Raw genomic sequence first — 23,295 nt, 5'->3', positions numbered from 1 at the left:
TCCTCTTTTACGGCATGTCGGTGTGATTATCCTGCTCGCTCTCTCTCATTGATTTTGGTGCCAATGCTGCATATGTCTTTCTGCTCTAATTTTTCTTTGTTTTGGAAAGGCATATGTCACTCTGTGGTTAGCAGAGCCCCCTGTAGTAGTTTTTTTTAATCAGCCATCAATCAGTGGAGACTGTTCGATTTATCATTTTCAGGGTAACCCTTTAATCACAGGTATTAGTCATTTGTTGGGTCACCGTTTCGTTACTTAAATTTGGTTCATTGGTCTCCATTCTATAGGTCACCTATTTTTCCGTATAAAAATGAAAAATTGAAATTTTTTATTTTTATTTATTTATTATAATTGTATGATATATTTACATTTATAAATTAGTATTGTATAATATTTTAAATTTATAATAATCATTATAGATTAATTTTTAAATATTAGCATTTCAGTACAAAGTGAACTTTTTACATACGTTTTTGCATTGAATTTTTATACATTTATATTTATACATTGACAAAATTTACATATTTTAAAAATAAAGTTAGTATTAATTATTAAATTTTTACTTTTTACATATTTCATATATAAATTTAGTATTAAGTATTACATTTTTATTTTTTGTAGTTGTTGTTATACAATTCAAATAAAATTCCATTACTATTACGAATGTTATTAGTATTCGAACAATCATTTGTATAATTTAATAATATTTTACATCTAAATTATGAATTAGCAAATGAATAAATTAATACTAAACGCGAACGATTTCCTTATAACTATCCTGTAAGGATCCAACGAAACTAATGAATGTCAATTCCATACAATCCTATCCCATATGTACATCATAAAAAGGAAAGAAGTTGTGCAACTGCTAATCTAAATGTCCGATGGGATTTGTTGTTGTCTTGTTTATCATGCCTGAAAAATATTAGAAATAAAAAGTTTTGTTAACGATTAGAAAATATGAATATATTGTGTGTGAATATATGAATATAGATGTGCGGTATTCAACAGGGGTGGGTAACAATCACGGGTTCATGGTACATGCGTAACGAAAACATCCATAGAGATCTTGATATTCCTATGGTAAAGAACGAGATAGAGGACAGCAGAAAGGAATATATTTCCAAACTTCATGAACATCCAAACCCATTGGCTAATGCCTTGGTACATTCCTGCAATCAAACACGTTTAAAAAGAAGAAATCCACCAGCCTACTAGAGAACAACATTCTACCAAAACAGCTCAAACACATTCTTGAGCGTTTTTAGTTGTAAATAGTATATTTAAGATTTTAATACTTATTGTTAGGCTTCAAACAAAGGAGATCCAATAAATAAAGAGATATTGAAGACAAAAAACTGTTTTCCAACACATGTGGTCTGTACATACATATGTACTAGGGCTCTTAAAATTATTCGAATAGCCTGAAAATCGATTATTCGAATAACCGGTTTGTAACCATTCGTATGAATATTAATATTAACCTATGAATCTATAACCGATCGCAATGTAACGATAATTCGAATAGTCGTTCTACTACGGTCCCAGCAAGTCATGGGTACTGAAACTCCAACACATTCAAAGAAATTTCAATAACAAAACTACATACACATATATGCAACAAAGGGCAAAATGTGCATAAACATTTACTTCAACTCTTCTCTCGTACAGCGCCCTGAATGATAGAAAGAAACAACCAAAGTTCTCGTGTTTGAACAAGTTTTGTTTTGAGTCATGGCTGCTTGTGAAGTATTATTTTGCGTGTTTTATTTAAATCAGTGATCTGCAGCCTAATTAAAGTGTAAATTATTGAAGCACTCATTTTTAAATAAGTAAAACGTAAAATAAAAGTTTTCTAAAGCCAAAATATGGAATTGAAGAGGGTGATACAGTAATACTTCATCGCACTGTCAATTCGAAGCACTATAGAAGCTACGCCAACAATGGTCAACATCAAGGGCGAAACCATTGAATACGTAAATAATTGTTGAATATAATAATATTATCTTGCCTTAAATTCTAATTAATTTTCCACACAGATATTTCAAACCTCATACGGCCCGTTAAAGGTACGCAACCTAATTGGTGTCACAATAGTTTCGGGTACTTTTGTCAATTTGTCCTTAAGAGAGGCATAGAAACTTTCATTGAAACTGCTAATACCGTTCCCTGGCATTTCACCGAAGAATCCGCCGGTACCTGTCTTGCAGGGGTTATTCGAATAGTTGATCTGCTGCGACTATTTGAATAAATGACAATTGTTTGAAATCCAAGCAGCCTTTGGTTTTTGTTTATTTTTATTTCTGAAAATGTCAATTGTGCACATTTTCGTGAGTTCTACATTTGTCAATTAAAATAGAAATTTAATGAACTTTCACTATTCGATTAATCGACAACGAACGGTTAACCGAATTGTCGGAAATGAGCGGTTGATCGAATAGTAGACAAATTACGACTATCCGGCTACTGCAAACCGAATATTATTATTCGAATAATGCCCTATCCGGTTAATTCGGTTAGTCAATTAGTCAAATACCAAGAGCTCTAATATGTATGTACATACATACTTATGTAATATTTTTTGTATATATAGCTCATTTGCATGAATAGTGTCATAACTCAAAAAACACGATTTTTGAGTTGAGGATGCAGAAATGTGTGCAATTTCATCGTCCATATTGTATAAAAATTTCATTCCGATGCGTAGGAAAATAAACCTTGAAATAAGAATGTGCCATTATTAAGCTTGTTATGTCGCATTATTTTTTAACCACAATAACGACACTTCTCAGTTGTGCCAGAATTAGTTATAATTTTTTTACGAAATAACGACATATTTTGTGTTCCAACACATATTGTGAAAAGATGAATTTGGTTTTCTTTTCAGAAAGAACGACATATTTTGTGTTGGAACGATATTTGTGTAAAGTTAATTCTATTTTTCATATTGCTTTTTTACAGATTTATATTTTTTGATTTATATTTTTCACAAATAACGACATAATTCAAAGTGGAAAGAAAAACTTTCAAAAGTATTTTTTCTTAGGCATATTATTTACAACAAAAACAAAATACCAAGTAAAACCTACTCCCAACTTTTTGAATGCGAAATTATAAGCGAACATCGAAAGCTCGCCATTTCGAAAGAAAAAAATACACCACAGCATCAGGGAACTGGGAATTGCCACTTTCAACATGGCGTAGGTGTTAAGCGCGAAGGAGTTAACGAAATGCTGTCCCGAGCATTTACGTTCGAATTCCGTAATGCTGCAACCTTTTAATTATTTTTTTTTTTTAATTTTTCGCAGATCTGCGTTCATATAGTCATTTCAATTGCACATTTTCTTTATTGTATTATAATAATTATAATGTTTCATGAAAATATTTGCTCATCTGCCAAAAAATCAGCAAAACGTTTATGCCTATGAACGCAAATCATATTCACGCACACACTCATAAATACACATACGCTTGAAAATTGAAGAATTAGTTTGAATTCATATTCCGAGAATGCGGAATGACGCCACATTGTGTTGTTGTCGCGTTGCAAGAAAACGTTGAAAATAAGCAAATTTACTGACCTTACCCCTGACAACTTTGCACAGAAACATACAAACAGCTCGCATACATACTGACGTCCAATCGCGGAGTTGACAAATATTTTTCAAATCGACAATGTTGACAATGTTGTATAATGTCATAGGCTACTTTTGTAGTGGTATGCGAAATTCGATTTGCTTGCAATTCATACCGTCGAATTACGGGTGACACCGAACACGGATGGACAGACAGACATCCGGATTTGACCTTTAATCGCCACCCTGATCTTTTTGATATATATAACCCTATATCTAGCAATCCAAGAAATGCGATGGGCTGCACAAGGACGGAAGAACGTGGGTCCTTGTGACATCTACCACAGCGGCCATATAAAGAGAGACTCCGTCGTCAAGTCCTGGCATTCACTCCGGTGGATGAACGTCTAGCCACAATCCGCATCAAAGCGAGGTTCTTCAACATATCGCTGATTTGGGCCCACGCCCCGACGGAAGAGAAGGACGAAGTGATCAAAGATACCTTCTATGAGCGCCTAGAACGTATCTATTATCGCTGCCCCCGCCACGATGTCAACATCGTACATGGCGATTTCAACGCTAGGGTGGGTAAAGAAGGTGTCTTTGGCACAACAGTCGGAAAATTCAGCCTCCTTGACGAAACATCGCCAAACGGCCTGGGCTGATCGACTTCGCCGGGGCCCGAAATATGGTCGTCTGTAGTACTAGATTCCAGCATAAGAAAATCCATCAAGCTACTTGGCTGTCCCCGGATCGAATCACTCGCAACCAGATCGATCATGTTGTGATAGATGGACGACATGTCTCCAGTGTTTTTGATGTGCGTACGCTTCGTGGTCCCAACATCGACTCGGACCACTATCTTGTAGCAGCTAAGATACGCACCCGCCTCTGTGTAGAAAAGCGCACACGTCAAAAAGCACAAGGAAGGTTCGACATCGAGAAGCTGCAATCACAACCGACAGCCGAACGATTTTCTACTCGACTTGCACTCCTGCTCTCTGAGAGCTCTCATCAGTATCTCCATATAAGGGAACTGTGGGATGTCATATCAAACTCCTTACGTACAGCTGCAACCGAAACCATTGGTTTTCGGAAAAGTCAAAAAACAGCTGGTATGATGAGGATTGTCGTCTCGCAGTGGAGAGAAAACAGACTGCCTACCTCGCAATTTTGCGATCGACCGCAACACAAGCGGGATGGGAAAGATACCGAGAACAGTAGAAGGAAGCGAGACGCATTTGCAGACAAAAAAAGAAAGAGGCCGAAATGCGTGAGTATGAAGAGCTTGACAAGCTGGCCGACAGGGGTAATGACCGAAAATTTTACGAAAAGATCCGACGACTAACTGAAGGTTTCAAGACCGCAGCACACTCCTGTAGGACTACCAGAGGTGATCTAGTTATTGATGACCAGAGTATACTGAGTTTGTGGAAGGAACACTTCTCCAGCCAGCTGAATGGAAGTGAAAGTACGACACCAGGAGATGGCGAACCCGATTCGCCAATCGACGACGATGGAGCAGATGTTCCATTACTCGACCGTGAAGAAATTCGAATAGCAATTGCCCGCTTGAAGAACAATAAGGCGGCGGGAGCCGATGGATTACCGGCCGAGCTATTCAAATACGGCGGCGAAGAGCTGATAAGGTGCATGCATCAGCTTCTTTGCAGAATATGGTCGGAAGAAAGCATGCCTGACGATTGGAATCTCAGTGTACTCTGGCCAATACACAAAAAGGGAGACCCCACAATTTGTGCCAATTACCGTGGGATAAGCCTCCTCAACATCGCGTAAGGTTCTGTCGAGCGTACTGTGTGAAAGACTAAAGCCCACCGTCAACAAACTGATTGGACCTTATCAGTGTGGCTTTAGGCCTGGAAAATCAACAACAGACCAGATATTCACCATGCGCCAAATTTTGGAGAAGACCCGTGAAAATAGGATCGACACACACCACCTCTTTGTCGACTTTAAAGCTGCTTTCGACAGCACGAAAAGGAGCTGCCTTTATGCCGCGATGCCTAAATTTGGTATCCCCGCAAAACTAATACGGCTGTGTAAGCTGTCGTTGAGCAACACCAAAAGCTCCGTCAGGATCAGGAAGGACCTCTCCGAGCCGTTCAATACCAGGCGAGGTTTCAGACAAGTTGACTCACTCTCGTTGGATTTCTTTAACCTGATGCTGGAGAAAATAATACGAGCTGTAGAGCTAAATAGAGAAGGTACAATCTTCTATAAGAGTGTGCAACTACTGGCGTACGCCGATGATATCGATATCATTAGAAACAACACCCGCGCCATTAGTTCTGCTTTTTTCAGACTGGATAAGGAAGCCAAGCGTATGGGTCTGGTGGTGAACGAGGACAAGACGAAATATCTCCTGTCGTCAAACAAACAGTCAGCGCATTCGCGTCATGGCTTCCATGTCACTGCTGCCAGTCATAACTTTGAAGTTGTAGATAATTTCGTCTACCTGGGAACCAGCATTAACAGCAATAACAATGTCAGCCTGGAAATCCAACGCAGAATCACTCTTGCCAACAGGTGCTACTATGGACTAAGTAGGCAATGGAAAAGTAAAGTCCTCTCTCGACGAACAAAAACCAAACTCTACAAGTCTGTCATCATTCCCGTCCTAATTTACGGTGCAGAAGCGTGCAGAAGGACCAGGTGGAGAGGGACATGGCTTCGCTTGGTATAACCAATTGGCGCCAAACTGCCAGAAGGAGGGATACATGGCGCGCTGTTGTGGACTCGAGTATAACCGCGTAAGCGGTGTCTACACCAGTCAATAAGAAAAAGAAGATATCGTTTAGTTTTAGGACTTACAACCAACCGTTATGTGAACAAAACTATAATACTCCTTTTAGCAACTTTGTTGCGACAGTATATGTAAATTGTATACATTCTCTGTATAATAAATGGACACACGAAATAAGCTGTGAACCACTGTATATGTACATAATTTCATATTAAAATGAGAATAACCAATTCCATCTGATAATCGTACTTATTAGTAAGATTTAATAATTAACGGGAACCGCAAATTGTACACGATTAATAAATTTTTGTTCAACATTGTCAAGTTCAGTGTCCGGGTCCTGTCATTGAAGCGTCCGATAATAGGAATTGTCTTGTATGAAAATGTTAATGACAAGTAAGAAAGGGCTATGTTCGAGTCTAACCGAACATTTAATAGTCGCGCAATTTATTTATTTAATTTTATTTATAGAACACACAATTTGACCCACATATTCGGACTACGAGAAAACAAAAATCATTATACAGTAGTTTTCCGAAATAACGAATACAGTGTAATCCACTTATAATGGACTCACTTAAGATGGAAACTCTGTTATTATGTACCTCTTTGTCAAGTCCCAGTTCAAACATATGTAAAAAACTCGGTTAAAATAGACTCGGTTATAACGGACTTCGGTTATAATAGACAATAAAATCGGATTTTGTCCATTATAACCGAAGCTTTCAAAATCAAATTTCAAAACAAAGTTAGCAATCAGTTGGCAATAAGCAAAATTTTGTACTTCCCCGAATTCGATCAAGAGACACAATCAGTCTCTGCATCAGAAAATGTTCATTTTTTTTTTGGAAATAAGTCAAAGAAGGCAAACAACTTCTGCGGTGGGCTGAAAGTGACGTTCGTTGGCTTTTCATTGAGAGTTGTTAATTTTAAGAAAAATGTCGGAAAAAAGCATTTACTTTGCATGAAAAATATACAATAATATGCGAAATTGAAGGAGGAACTCCCCAAGCTGGCATTTGCTTGAACAAAAACCTAAACAGACTGTTTCGAACATATGGATTATTCGGGAAAAAATTAAAAATGATTGGAAAGTCAACGACAAGAGAAAAAAATAAGAGTGGCGACATGCTGATTAGATGCTGCCAATATGTTAAGTGTTGCATGGGAAAGTGTCTCTAAGGAAACCATAAGAAACTGTTTTCGACATGTTGGTCTGGTAAAGACATTCCTGATGGATTAGATTTCGACCCGGAGGACGATGAACCTATAAGCAAAATTATCGAAATTAATAACGTAGTGGTTTTAAGCAATTTGATGAATATTCATGGATTGACGAGAATATTATAGCCACAGAAGAACACTCAGACAATGACTTAATTCAAGACTTTCTGCATGAGCTGCTTGAAGAAGACTTCGGTGATGAAGATTTAGCACAGCTCGAATCTATAATAAAAATAGAAGACGCTATGAATTATTCTAAGAAACTGAAGCTATATTTTCAACAAAAAGAGAATAATTCAGATGCAATCAATTTGCCAATTTGGCATTCACCCAAAAGAAAATCACCGACTTTTTTCAAAAGACTTAATTAAACTTAACTTATTATTTTCTTAATTTTGTATTTTTATTCATAAACTTTATTGCTTTAATAAAAAAAAACACATTTACTTTTTGAGTTAAAAATTTTATATTCTGATTATATGGACACTCGGTTATAATGGACAATTTGACATGGTCCCGTGGAGTCCATTATAACCACTGTACCTCTACGTGAGTACTCGAATTAAAGAAAAATTCGATATAACGAACAGGCCTGACAATTAATGTGTTCGTTATTTCGGAAAACTACTGTATATAGTATATGGGGCTGGTGTAATTCCTGGACCGATCGCAAATATTTAAAAATTAAGGTATACTATTTCCAAGACTCTACGCTCACTTAATTTAGTTAAAATATTTCATATATTAACCAATATATACGGTATAAAGTCCACCGTAAGTTTTAAAATCTGAATATACCTCATATGGTGGCTAGAGGAAATAATGACCTGAATTTTCCCATTTTTGGTGTTAATAGTAATGGCACTTTGTATGTTTCCGGTTTTGAAATGAAATTTACTATTCGTTCTGATCACTGAGATATATATAACTGTATATCTAACTATTTTGGTTTTAGGGGTTACAAACAACCGTTATGTGAACAAAACTATTATACTCCTTTGCAACATGTTGCGAAAGTATAAAAATGTTTTGTCCATGAAGTTTGTCCGGTTAATACTACGTTCGGACCAACATTGAAAACATGTTTTCATTGAAAAATGGGTTTTCGTTCGAAAACTTGTATTTTCGGGAGATTTTAGCTTCTGGGGCGCCAAGATTTGAGTTCACTTTTAGGTAAATTAGTCCAAAATAAACACTTTTTATTAAATAAAAAAAATTGATATCTCGGTCCGTTTACAAGTTATCGAGCGTTGAAGTTTATGTTAACAGCAGCCGATGCGCGCACTTACATATGATAACTCTCGGTGTTGGCTCGACCAGGGTTATTTTTTTGAAGCGTGGCTGAAGGCCGCCTGTGCAGAAAGTAGTTGTACGCGAAAAAACTTTCCATTTCCCTCTCTTTGATAACTCCCGGTGTTGACTCGACCAGGGTTATTTTTTTGAAGCGCGGCCGAAGGCCGCCAGTGCAGAAAGTAGTTGTACGCGAAAAAACTTTCCATTTCCCTCTCTTGATAACTCCCGGTATTGGCTCGACCAGGGTTATTTTTTTTAAGCGCGGCCGAAGGGTGCCAGTGCAGAATGTAGTTGTACGCGAAAAAACTTGTCAATCAATCACATAACCCCTGCATCAATGCATATGTAAGTGCGCGCATCGGCTGACGTTAACATAAACTTCAACGCTCGATATCTCGTAAACGGAGCGAGATATCCATTTTTTAATTTAATAAAAAGTGTTTATTTTGGGCTAATTTACCTAAAAGTGAACTCAAATCTTGGCGCCCCAGAAACTAAAATCGTGCCGTGTTTTCATCTATGCAGAATCTGTCAAACGAAATCACAGTTTTCGCTGAAAACTTCTTGAAAACTTACATTCCACTCATTATAATTGATGTCTGCTCTAGTTTAGTCGATATTATTGGAAGACATATTTTGTCAGCTCTAAATTGATATTGTAAACAAATTCCACTACTTTGTCAAAATAATGGAGAAACAGAAATAAAAATAAGAAAGGAAGGGCTAAGTTCGCGTGTGACCGAATATTGTATACTCTCGCAATTTATTTGTTTAATGTTATTAAGCGCGTTTTCTTTTCTTTTCTTTTCTCGAATGGTGACTTTTTATATTTCAACATTATACACATGCTGCATTACCTTTTTGAATGTGTTCCATTTTTTACATGATTGAAGAACAAAAAAAATGTCACCCAATTATGCTGGTCATCTCTGACTGACAATTTGATAACTAGAGTACAGGGCAGAATAAATTCAGAATTTTTTGCGAAAAAGCGCTTTAAAATTAGATGCAACTCGACTCATGTATCGGGCACAAAGTCCACTAGAAAACAAAAATCATTATATGAAAGATTTTGTAATTCCTGAAGTTTCATTAATGTATCAGAAGTTTTACTCAAGTAAACGCTTGTACGGACAGACGGATTTTAACTCGTCTCGTCATCCTGATCATTTTGATATTTATAACCCTATATCGTTTAGCTTTATGACTTACAAACAAGATGAGAACAAAACTTTGATACTTTCTTAGCAACATGTTGCGGGAGTATAAAAATGCTCAAATGTAAACAAACAAATAAATTTGTGAATTGTCAATGAAAACGCATCGAAACCACAAAATGTCGGTCAGAACGACTTTGGTTCCACAATCCACAAATTGTGTTTCAAGAGGTTTTCAATGTCGGTCCGAACGTAGTATAAGAGGACAATCCGTTTTGGGGAATTTCACTTCATAAGCTATATTGATTAACGCCACATAAATACATTCAAGATGACCAATAATTAATTTTTTTTAGTTTTATTAGTTTTTATATTTTTTGAGTCGATGCACATCTATAATTTATAATAAATATTGTTTTATTAAATGAATATCGCTGTCCCGTCGTATATTTTCACAACTGTTACATAAATTTTCTTCTTGATTATTGGTTAAGTTTAAATATTTTGTGAAGCTGTCGTCTAATTCATTCAAACTTATCGGTCTTTCGGAGACATAGCGGGAATATCTAACAGCAGAAAGAGTTTTAGAATCGTTGGTTATGGATGAATTACATATACAACATATTTTTTCAGATTCATCTCCCGCAGATTTGAAATTATTTGCTGTAATTTTACTTCCAGTGCGAATTATTGTTGAAACTGTTGAGGTGTAATTTTCTTGTAGATTTCGGATAAATGACTCAGTTATTCCCTGTAAACTGTTGGAAGAACTAGTAGACTTCAGGTTATCAAAGTTTTTCAAACATTTTATATTTAGTGCACGCATATAAAGTAAGACTTCTAATTCACTTAGATCCTTAAGTGGTCGCATAATTCTGATTCCATTAAGCAGTCGATCATCTTTGAATGCAACGTCATGAGCAACGTTATTTCCCTGTCCAAGTGCAATAGCTGAAAGCAGATCGGTTGCTATTCCTATATTTATTGTAGGTATAAAAGCATATACACAACTTAAGTGTTTAGCCATCGACGCTACCAAATTCCTGCGATAAATTTTTAGAAATTCATTCCGGCTTGATGCTGTTCGAATTCTATTTATGTCCTTTGCAAATTGCGCTTCTTTTTCGGTTTCTCTATTTAAATATATATTAATCTTTTTAATATCAAATGGCACTTGATTTATATCGGATTTCGAATTAATAACATAACTTTTTATACCGTCGTAACTTAATAAAAAATCTTTCACTTGCTGTATATACAAGTTATAATCATTTATATGACAAGCGTTATTGCAGAATTCGTAATCGTCAATAAATAAAACTTTGAAGTCGCAATGTAGCCTCTTGAAATTCGATTCTGATTGCGCCTTTTGTAACATATCCAGTAGTACTATTGCCTCTGCACTACCATCAAACACTAAAAGTATATTCGCATTTCGTGGAAGAGCTTTCGAAGATCCAACAGTTGCTCGGAATTTATGGTTAACATAAAGAAGAAAACAGTCCTTACATTCCGCTTCGCGAAAGTGTAGCTTATAAAGTTCTCCGTCCTGGCCGCATTTACGGCAAATACCCTTTTGCGAGGAAATTGATATATGTTCTTGTTTAGTCATGTGGCTGTTCATGCTATCATCAAGGACATCATCATCCCCTATGGTGCACATGTCTCAAATTTACCAAGGTAACTAATCAACTATTTATACCAAAGACTTGACCGCGCTATGGAAAAATTGCCTCGTTTATATCGTTTTTTCCATTGAAATTTCGATAACATTATTTAGAAAGTGTTGCCATTCTATGTATCATAATATTTTTTTAAGCTCGGCACTGTTATTCGGTTGCATAAAGCAAGAGGTAGATACTTTTTAATGTATTTGAATTATCAGACTGCATTGTTTCTAAACGCTACGTTCGTATGTTGGTACTTAATAAATAACCTTAGAGAATACGACTATAAAAGAAACTAGTCGTATTAGGTTTCAATAAATACGTTTATCTGTTGTCGACATACTTCCAAACGAATATATGGATTTGATATATTTGAATCAAATTAAGGGAGAACTTTAGTATACCGTCCCACGATTTCGGGGTTAAAAAGAATATGGGCGGATAGAGGAGGATCTCCAGATTACGAATATATATAATTATTGACGCCGCAAACTTATAGTTTCTGAGATATTTGCAATTAAAGATTTAGAATTAACAACTTTCAACACGTTATTTCTCACTGTATATTGAATTTTTCACATATATTTTGCACTTTAAATATATTTACACTTCACTAATTTGTTTTTACATATTTATTTTTAACAAATTATATCAAAATTTGCTGTAAATAAACATTTAACTTTTTGCGCAATTCTGTTTATTTCTACAATAACAAAAGGGTTGCAAGATGACAGAACATAAGTGTTGCCACATGCAATCGAATAAAAATAATCAAAATGAATACAATCCCCAAAATGAAGAAAACAAATACCCTATAATAGTTATTAAGTAAACACCCCCCAACAACGGGGTTTATCAAAGAGGTGGAAATGACTAGGTCTTCCGCGTAGAACTACTTTCTGCAGAGGCGGCCTTCGGCCGCGCTTTAAAAGAAATAACCCTGGTCGAGCCAACACCGGGGATTATCAAAGAGGTGGAATAACAAGTTCTTCCACGTAGAACTACTTTCTGCATAGGCGGCCTTCGACCGCGCTTCAAAAAAATAACCCTGGTCGAGCCAACACCGGGGATTATTATAATTATATATATTCGAAATCTGGAAATCCTCCTCTATCCGCCCATATTAATTTTAAATGCTAAACGCTAAAATGGGCCCTTAATCATATGCAGTAGAGTTATACCATTTTTTTGCCATTTGTTATACCATTGCCTATAGGCAACATTGTACTTACCGGCTTCTATTTCTCGTTATTTAAATATTTTTGACCAACGGTTTTTTCAATTATGTAGACTTATGTAGACTTCTTTTGATATGAGCTGTGAACGTGTTCATTCAGTAAGAGTTCTTCGCAGAGAGAAATTGACAAAAATCGTTTCGCGAAAAAACATACAAAAGTGGTTATACAAAAAGTGTTCAAAAACACAAAAATAATTGTTTTATTTTAAAACAAAGTAAAGATAAGAGAGTTATTTAAAAAAATTTCATGAGAAAAGTGTTTAGTTTATAATAATTTAATTTGTGCCTATAAGCAACATCCTGTAACTAATGAACCTGGATACATCCCAGCAAGTCATGGGTACTGAAACTCCAACACATTCAAAGAAATTTTAATAACACCACTACATACACACATACACAACAAAGGTAAAATGTGCATAAACATTTAACTCAACTCTTCTCTCATACAGCACCCTAAATGATAGAAAGAAACAACCAAAGTTCTCGTGTTTGAACAAGTTTTGTTTTGAGCTATATCATGGCTGCTTGTGAAGTTTTATTTTGCGTGTTTTATTGAATTCAGTGATCTGCAGCCTAATTAAAGTATAAATTATTGAAGCACGCATTTTTAAATAAGTAAAACGTACAATAAAAGTTTTCTAAGGCCAAAATATGGAATTGAAGAGGGTGATACAGTAATACTTCATTGCACTATCAATTCGAAGCACGCAATAGAAGCTACGCCAACAATGGTCAACATCAATGGCGAAACCATAGAATTTACGTATGCAATTGTATATAATTGTTGAATATAATCTTGTCTATTCTAATTAATTTTCCATACAGATATTTCAAACATCATGTAGCGCGTTAAAGGTACGCAAACTTATTGGTGTCACTTATGGTAGCAGCGTAGAACTTTCGAAGCGATGGAATATGTGCTGCAAGCAAATCCAGAACTATGGAAGCAAACGCTGCTACATCGAACACAAATCATTTACACACCAGATATTAGGTTTAATGTCACTTTTTTACGTGCAATTAAACCTTTTGGTAAACACAATCACGTGAAGAATTGGAACGACATGGTTTAGATGATTTTAAAACCGTTTATCATCGTGACGTGTGTCAAATGGGCTTTGCCAATGAGCTAGAGGGCAAAGCAGATGCAGTATTTATGCACTTACCGGCACCTCAGTTGGCCATACCAGCAACTGAAACAAAGAAACCAGAGGGTAAATTTAAGTGAATGTTTGTGATCATAAAAATTTAAAAACTTCTTGTATGTTTAATTAGGAGGACTTTTTTGATTAATTTTCACCTTGTATTGAGGAATCATAACGTTCCTTGTATTGCTTTACAAGGACATGGATTCACCGAAATTAGTTCAATGGAAATACTAAAGGAAGAGCATGGATGTTATGACTAGGAAGTAGCCCATGCTATATTTAGAATTCCTGAAACATAAGGTAATTATTACCAACTTTTATGTTGTAAAAATGAAAATTTTACTTTATATTTTATAGAAACCCTCCTCCCAGAAATTGGATTAATCTAAATTTAATGAAAGAACAGATCTTATAAAAACTCCTAAAGAAACCAAAAGAGTCCTCACATAATGTGCGCAGTTTACACTTCCAGCCCGCACGGGGTATCTGACATTTGCCATTCTTTTTCCAGCCTTTGTCCGATAGCAAAAATTGTTCAACTATTCAATTCTTTATACATATGTATATAGTGTAGTACGATAATATATGTATAAAGTAAATATAATAATAAACACCTAAATAGCATGATATTTTCAACAAATATGTTATATAATTAATGATTTTGTTATTAAATTCTCATTTGGGATTTTGGTAGAACTAACCGAAAATAGCGGGTATAGTTTCTGGGCTTTTGTGGGTCGCAGTACTGAAAGTGCACGTGGAGTTTTAGTTCGCAGTTTTGGGTCTTTCATCCGTATTAGTACCAAGATCATTCACAGAATTGTGCAAGAGATATATATACATTGCTAAATGATGAATGTAATGTGCAAGAAAGGGATGAACGATCACACGTACACAGTAGTTTCGGGTACTTTTGTCAATTCGCCCTTAACAATGGCATAGAAACTTTCATTGAAACTGCGGGTACCGCTCCCTGGCATTTCACCGGAGAATTCGCCTGTCTTGCAGGGATAGGTCTTTGAAATTTTTATTACTTCATATTTGACTTAAGACTAATATATCTGTCCTAAAAAATGTTAGCTCTGACCATTTCAATTCGGACATGAGAGAGTTAAAGATCAAAAACTAAAAAATTTCAACAAGCAATTTCACACACCTTCACACATTTTACGCACTTTTTTCACTTCAAATATTTTAAATTACATTACTAACATTCAATAAAATTCACACTTTACATTTCTTTCGAGTTTTTAAAGCAAAAGTTACTTATTTTAAAAATCACTTTTCACTCTAATACTATGTTTACATATAACGAGATTATCTTCATTTACGAGCTTAACTCGATAATTTGTCTCTTGATAATCCGAGATTATAAAATTAAATCATTGTATACAACTAGATTTTCGGTGTTATTCCTAGTTTTTTCGATAATTTTGCGAAGAAGAGGAGAAATGTCAAATGAAAATGAACACAAAAATGGCCGACAGCGAGATAAATATGTGTAATACAACAACAAATGCAACACATTTGACAATTGATAATCTCATTAGGCTATATGTAAACGGTTAGATTATTGAACGTGATTATTTACATATGTAAACATACTATAAGATTTATATGTTTACAATTATGCGGAGAACAAGCGCTGCCACATTGTAGATGCCATATATGAGAAATTTCGAAAAAACCCTCTTTTTGCGAAAATTCCTCTTCTTTTATTTTACAAAATAAATTTTTATAAATCATATCGAGGATATTCACTTATGTTGGTAACACTTGTGTTCGACCAGGATTCTTTTTTTTAATCTTTTCTGATCTTTTTTTTTTCTTTTTTTGTCGATATTTAGACAATACATTATTTGAACAAACTCATTTTTTTAATTTTAAATTTTACTTCATTTTGTCGTTTTTTCTTCTCGAAATCACCAATTGTGCGGGCACAGCCCCATACGCGACTACCTGTTTGTATACCGACCGTAAAAAATTGAAAATTGAATTGAACATGGCGCATGCCCATCCACGAGTAAATATCATTTGAACACATACCGATCGAGCACACATGTGTATCGTGTATGGAAATTATTAGGCCACAAAATAATAGATCCTTGCCCATTTATTAACCCGGACACGTTCAATAAAATGCTTTCAAGTTGCCACACACTCACACTCTTTTCCTACCACACTCTCACTTTCCGAACTTGAAAGCCATCTATCTTTCAATTTTTGCGAGCAAGAATTGTTTCAAGTTGATGATCAAGATATGATCAGCTGAGTGCAGAGTTCTCGCAATTTTCAAATTACAAGTATTATAATTATAAAATTAATTAAATTAACGAATAAAGTTGAAATAAGTGAATTATTCCGTTTTATGAAATTGTACACAAACAATGCATTTTATGGAACATGAATCTTTCGACGTATCCACAGAATGATTTAAAAATAAAGACTTATGAATCCTTTTTGGCGATAAATGGAAGCATTTTCCATGACGACGGCATCTCTGTAATAATAATTGAATATCAAGTTGCGTGCAGCCTATGTTATTGGTTTCAATTTATGTCAATTTTGACAAATAGTTCGTGTGATCAACTTGAAAGCAAGTTCTTTCCCGAGTAACGGCTGCGTAAGAATTGGATACATGTTAAACTTTAACATTTAGAATGTGTGTGTGTAACAATGTGTTTAGGATTTCAACGAAAAAAGTCGAATAAATGTTATCAATGCATGTATCGATTCTGCACTAATCGTTGTTAAATTCGTTCGCATTGTAAGTGTCCAACGAGGCTGCCTAGATTTGATAGAAAAAGCTCTTAAATTAAATTACAAGTATGTGTAAAAATACTTTCTAAGGAATATATAGGATAGTAGCAAAAACTGTGGAATCAGTAAACAAATAATTTTTGTAAATTGTGTTCTGTTAAAGGATTTTTCTATATTATCGCATATGGTAACGTAGTAGCGAGTAGTAAAATCCAGAAAATTTTCACTCGTTGATTTGTTCACGCTAGTATCGAGATCTCAATAAATATGACGAGTAGTCTCCTATGTGTATAAAGCTGCTATCCCGCAAAGAATTAACATTTTACTGTACAAGTTTTATTTCTGGTTATCTGTGCTAAAATTAAGAAACTTTTTTTCAGAAGTAAGCTGTGTGGGCATCTTGAAGAGAATATAAACTCGATTATTAAAAGAAGTGGAAAAAAACCCTAATTTACGCCGTGTTATCAAGTAAAGAAAGCAGAACGGATATTAATTTATGAAAAGATCATAAACTTAAAATTGTAAAAATGATTATAAAAAATCAAGAAGCCCTGAAAAGCTGGCTTGTTGTGGTGTTGGAGCCTTTGTAAGTATAAGTACTTATTACTGAAGTCTGTATATTTATTGTTGTGTTTTTTGTTATAGATGTGATGCGGATTCTTCTGCCCTTGCGCGCTATGTTTTGGCTTTGCTAAAGAAAGATAAACCAGAAAAAGAATTAAAAAAATTGATGATAGAACAACTTGACGTTTTTCTTGGTGAAGAAACAAGACCTTTTGTAGAGAGGCTATTCAGTGCCATTAACACTGAGGATTATTTTACTGATGTCTTACTACCCACACCAAAGTTAAGCGAAGAGCGTTTTGTGGGGGATGAAATTGTTTCCGATGTTATTGATACTGAAGAGGTAACTCAAGAAGAAACAAACACTACAGAATCTTCATTGAAAATTGATAACCTGCCGAATACCGTTTGTGCCGAGAAAGTCCAAACACCACCAATAGATGACGTATGCGCGAAATGTGATTTATTATAGTTTAGTACACTTTTAAAATCCTTTTCTTTTTAGAATAAAACAAAAGAATTGCTCAGCAGTAGTACATCCGATTATTTAAAATCGGATACAACGGGCCACATTGTTCATTATCCTGCAACAATTAAGAGTGAAACGCCGACGTCTAATACTGTACAACATTCTTATGCTGGATCAAACAGTCATGTCCGCAGTGCTAGTCCTCCTCTAAGAACTAATGCTGACAAAGAGAACCAACCGCGAGAGAGCCGTCGTCGTCGTGCTTCCCTTCGATCTCGTTCGAGATCACGTTCACGATCACGATCTAATGAAAGACATTCGCGCCGAAGTCGTTCTCGTGATCGTCGAATAAATGAACGTGAAAAAATGCAGCGTCAATTTCGGAATAAATCTCCACCGACAACAGACTTACGGCATGTGGGATCTCATGAGCGGAGACGAGGAGGTGGTGGTAGTGGTACCGAACGTAGAAGAATTGGTAATAGTGGCAATACGGCAGGTTCAGACGAAAGGTCGCCGCGTTTTGTGGGAAACGGTGGAGAGGGTGGTGGACGTAAAAACCGTCTGAATCGTTCCAACTCGCGAAGTCGTTCACCATCTCTGGATCGTGGAGGCAGAAATAAAGGATCACCAAATGCATCACGAACAGTTCGTGGGTCACCTGATCGTCATAGTCATCATACACATGGACAGCATGAGTCAGAAAAGCGGCAGCGTTGCCGTGATTTTGATGAAAAAGGTTACTGTGTCAGAGGAGAAACATGTCCTTGGGATCACGGAATTAATCCAGTTGTGTTTGAAGATATAAATAATACTGGGTTAATTGGAATGTCACTTCCGGAATATAATCCAGACTCTCCAGATTTATGGATGAGATCTTCTGGGTCAATGGTCTCCTCCAACGCACTATTGACAAGTGGTTCGGGAGTTGGTGGTTCTGTTAATGCTCCAGGTATAAATCCGTTCACTGGTGTAGCGAGGGGAGGGGGAATAATGCCTGTTACTGGAGTTGCAGCAGCTGTAAGTTTTCCTCCGATTGGTACTGTTGCAGATAAACAAAACAACCCTGGTCCTATCGCCACAGACTATACTGGCAATACCAACGCCAACTCCGGGTTTAGAGTGGCTACACCGATGATTTCTTTCCCTTTCAATGCATCCGCCGTTTCAGCTCCCCTTCAACGAGAATTAATTCCAATCCCAGTAGTTGATGCAGGTAATCCCGGATCAGGAGGAGATATAAGTCAAATGCCACAAGGCAAACGCCGCTTTGATTTGGAAGACTCGGTCGCGATCGCCGAAGGACCCGTGAAACGTAAGCTGCCACTTAATAGTCGTCTTGGACCTCGATTACCAAGTATCCAAAGTAACTGCTCTCTGGAATTACGTAAAATACCCCGCGGTTTGAATACAATAGCGCACCTTAATAATCACTTTGCAAAATTTGGTAAAATTGTAAATATACAAATATCATATGATGGTGATCCCGAAGCTGCTATTGTGACATTTTCAACGCATGCAGAAGCAAATGTTGCTTACCGTAGTACGGAAGCTGTCCTTAATAATCGTTTTATAAAAGTCTTTTGGCACAATCAAGACACAAATGCATTAATCAATGATATATCACCTATGACTATGGGTAATACACGAAAAAATAGTCAATATCATTTAAATAACGTCCCAGCTGTTCCGACTCCGACAGCTGATTCAGCAAAAACAGCGAATGAAAATGTTGCAAATCAGAGCATTACTTCGGCTGGATGCATCAATGCTTCACCTACATGTGATTCATCAAATCCTACAAACGTTAATATACCTATAGCTGCCGCTCATGTACCGCCCACATCTTTGCGATTAAAGAATAATGTAACACGTGGTCACAACACAGGTCCGTCAAATGCCATAATACGTAAGAAACAAGAAGAGCAAGCTAAAGCTGTTGTACAACTCGCCAATGGACTACGAAAACGGAAACAAGAACTGTTACAGAGTTATTTAAAACAAATGAAATCGGCTTTGGAGATAGTGGAACGTTGCGAACCAAATGATCCGCAACGTACTAAGACGCTTGAAACTATAAAAGTCTTGCAAGAAACAATTGATAAATTACGTAAAGAAATTGCCACAGAACAAGAACAAATTCAAGCTCAAATTCAAAACCAGCATCCACCACCACCAAAGAAAACTAAGGAGCAACAGAAGAAAGAATTGCTTGACATAGAATTGGAATTGATAGCTCAACAACAAGAGGGAAATGATACTACAGCCATACAAAAACGCCTTGAAGAACTGCAGCGCAGTCTTGGGGTCGTTTCTGGCACTGCCGCCGTTGGCGTCGTACCATCTCACCCCCAACCAATAGGCGGCAAAGTTGCCCACTTCTCCTCTGGAAGAACAAATCCTCGATCTCGACCAACATTTCCTGAGGGATCCACACGCGTTGACCGCAGACCAAAAACAATAGTGGTTACTGGGTTTACTGGTGAAGAAGCTGATTTTGTGTTAGGCCACTTTAAGGTATGTTAAAACATTTTAGATTTTCACTTAAGGTAAAATATTTGAGTATTGTTATATACTTGGACTTATCAACTGTATAACTTAAATTTTATATTTTTGCATTAAATGAACAAATGGATATTTTCTTTAGCATTTTGGAGAAATTACAAAACACGACGTGGATAAAGAAATACCTCAACTCATATTGTCTTACGCTACTCGGATAAATGCGGAACAAGCTGTATTGCGTGGAAAAGTTTTCAAAGATAAACGACTGCAGGTAAAATCATATAAAATCATATCATATAATAAATTTCAAAGCTTATATTTGCTTTTCCAAGTATTGTTGTCAGTATATGTATGCTTCAGTTAGTGTAGAAGTAAGTGTAAGTGTAGTGTGTAAAAGTACACACCGATATCACTAATTCCTACTCTTAGAAATATTTTCTCTAATTTTATTTGCATATCTTGCATTAATACCGATATATGCAATATAAACTCAAACAAAGCGACGACATTTAATATATTGTATATTTCAAAATAATATTTTTTATCAAAACAATTTCTATTTCTTTATTCTGATAATATACGATAATTTTCATTTCAAGCCACTACTATTAGATTAATAAGCATACATATTTTCATTATTTAGATAAGCTGGGCTCCGGTCATATCAACAACATCGGTAACAACGGGAGCTTTGATAACTGATAAAGGGCGCAAGCCAGATGGAAAGTCGAATAGTCAAGACCCAACCAAATCAGCCGCAAGTCAAATTGGTAATGATAAACAAAGTAATGATTCAGAAGTCGGAGGCGAAACGTTGCCGGAATTGCGGCTTGAGGACGAAGAGGAGGATGAGGAATCTGAGGATAGATCATGGCGACGCTGATCGTGAAACAGTTCGAAGTCCATAGTACGATGTTGCTTTAGTGTTTACTTTGGTTAAAATAATTGGCATGTGTCTCGTACACATACCAGTAAATAGAAAATTTAGCAGATAACTTGTTTGCATGAATTATGGTAAATATTGAAATATTTGAAATGTAGCATGCATCCTGGTGTAGTGAAGAAATATTTTGGAATACACTGAAGTGCCATTAGTGCTATATTTTTTCTTCATTAATCATTTACAGGTTCTCTGTATTTGGCAAATTTTAAATGCTGATCATTTCGCTGTGATGCATGTACATAAACTTGAGCATTCATTAATAATATGAACGAAACAAATCTAAAACAAAAGTAACAAAGGGTATATGTATAAAAAAGTTTATAAATACTAATGTTGCTTTTAGATTTAACTACTATATTACTAGAAATTCTGTAATATTTATTAAAGTTAATGCAAAGAGTCAAAATCTTATATATACATACATGTTTACAGACTCGAGTATGCGGTAATGATAGAATAAAAAGATCTATAATATTTGTGTATTTTTTTAAGTGAGATTCGCATATATACATCAATTGTACCAATTAATCTTTGTATTGTTACTAGATTTCTTGTAATTTACTATTTCTTATGCGATTAGATAAGTTAAGATTCTTATGTTGAATTAAAAAACTTCTGAAACTAAAATATTAAAAGAAATTAAAGAAAAGGTTACAAAACCCTTTTAATATAAATATCTATAAATAAATATGGTGTACCATTCGCTATTAGTTTCAAATATGTGTTTCATTCTCAAATATAAATAATTAAATTGCAATAAATATAACCCATAAGCAATAAATAAGCCCATAACATAACGACAAGGATACCTTCAGCCTTCGAAAAAGCTGGGGAACAATCAATAAATGGATTGTGCAATGTACCGCAAATATAATAACTGAGCTGTTTTAACACATTTTCTTAATTTTCAAAACAAAAATATACTGAAGATGCATATGGGCATTTCCGCCATGTCGAACGGGACAATCGTACACCTTTCAACTTAAAAAAAGTATGAACAAAAGTGTTTTTTTTAATTTTGAGAGTAGGATTTTTTAATAGCCCTTCATTAGCTCTACATTTAGTGTTAAGGTTGATTTTGGTACGGTTTTCATTTTCAAGATAATTGCAAAAAACCAAGGCATTCGCATGGGAAAAAAAATGGAAGTCGTTTTTGGGAACAACGATTCAAACGGCGATTTAAGCGAATTGTGAGGCAATATTCAAATGTTTTTGATTGTAAAATGTTGCGCATTGATGGCCTTTAAAGATGTTATGAATTTCATCCAAAAATAATTTATAGTTTTTTTTTTTCATTAATTATTAACCACATTCGCACGGGACATGTCGCACGGAACATTTTTTTCCATCATAATATTTATGTTGATTTTGTTTTATAATACGGAATTATTTAACAACAAGTCCAATAAAATGGCTTAAAAAAGTAGTAAATGTATTTATTTATTTATTTTAACTAATATCCAACGAGAAACACAACAAAAATTCTATAGTATGAAATGAAAATGGTATTATGAAAGTGAAATACACTTTTTTCAGAAAATGGTGTCTTCGGGTATAAAAATATTTGGATTTCGTTATCTGCCAGACTTTCCTTTTGATAACTGCTCCCACTCCATCGACGGCTCCTTGCAAAAGAATTCTATTCTAATGAAGAGTATTTTAATTATTTTATAAAATCAACCAGGGTTGATAATATAAATTTGTTTTTAAACTGAGAGCAGTTACCTTAAAAAAAATAAATATTTTAGAAAAGCAACTAAAGGATTTCTTAATTTTAGTTAAGAGATTTATTAAGAAAATAATATTTCATGCGTTAACTTGTCACTTTTATAAGCAAACGATTTTCCCTTACAACCTTGTTAAAATGAGCACTCTTATTTTGATTTGGAAGCCTATAATTTTCGCCAAAATCTATTTGAATGGCTATTTTAGTGGAATTTAAAGTGCGGTTTTTGCTCATATGTAAATAATTAATGTAAATGTATC

At 35.3% G+C, this 23,295-nt stretch overlaps 2 protein-coding genes across 5 annotated transcripts; one reads left to right on the top strand and one right to left on the bottom strand.

Annotated features, from left to right (window-relative positions):
• Positions 1-10,355: 10,355 nt before the first annotated feature.
• On the bottom strand, positions 10,356-11,804 carry LOC105220085 (cytoplasmic tRNA 2-thiolation protein 2). Its single transcript, XM_011196488.3, has one exon. It carries the CDS (start codon positions 11,674-11,676, stop codon positions 10,414-10,416), a length of 1,263 nt encoding a protein of 420 aa, XP_011194790.1. The 5' UTR covers positions 11,677-11,804; the 3' UTR covers positions 10,356-10,413.
• Positions 11,805-16,737: 4,933 nt separating this feature from the next.
• On the top strand, positions 16,738-21,666 carry Rbm26_0 (zinc finger protein swm). 4 transcript variants are annotated; one of them, XM_011196489.3, is made up of 6 exons: positions 16,738-16,894; positions 17,209-17,414; positions 17,474-17,837; positions 17,898-20,378; positions 20,509-20,637; positions 21,010-21,666. In XM_011196489.3, exons 2-6 carry the CDS (start codon positions 17,356-17,358, stop codon positions 21,247-21,249), a joined length of 3,273 nt encoding a protein of 1,090 aa, XP_011194791.2. In that variant the 5' UTR covers positions 16,738-16,894; positions 17,209-17,355; the 3' UTR covers positions 21,250-21,666. The 4 variants fall into 4 exon arrangements, with proteins under 4 accessions (XP_011194791.2, XP_054082852.1, XP_028901430.2 ...); XM_054226877.1 differs by having other exon boundaries at positions 16,750-16,835; XM_029045597.2 differs by having other exon boundaries at positions 16,788-16,894; positions 17,212-17,414.
• The last annotated feature ends 1,629 nt before the right edge of the window (positions 21,667-23,295 follow it).

The sequence above is a fragment of the Zeugodacus cucurbitae genome, chromosome 3 (genome assembly GCF_028554725.1).
Source record: "Zeugodacus cucurbitae isolate PBARC_wt_2022May chromosome 3, idZeuCucr1.2, whole genome shotgun sequence".
Lineage (NCBI taxonomy): Eukaryota > Metazoa > Arthropoda > Insecta > Diptera > Tephritidae > Zeugodacus > Zeugodacus cucurbitae.
Note: the sequence above shows the minus strand (reverse complement) of the source record. Positions and strands in the feature narration are given on the sequence as shown.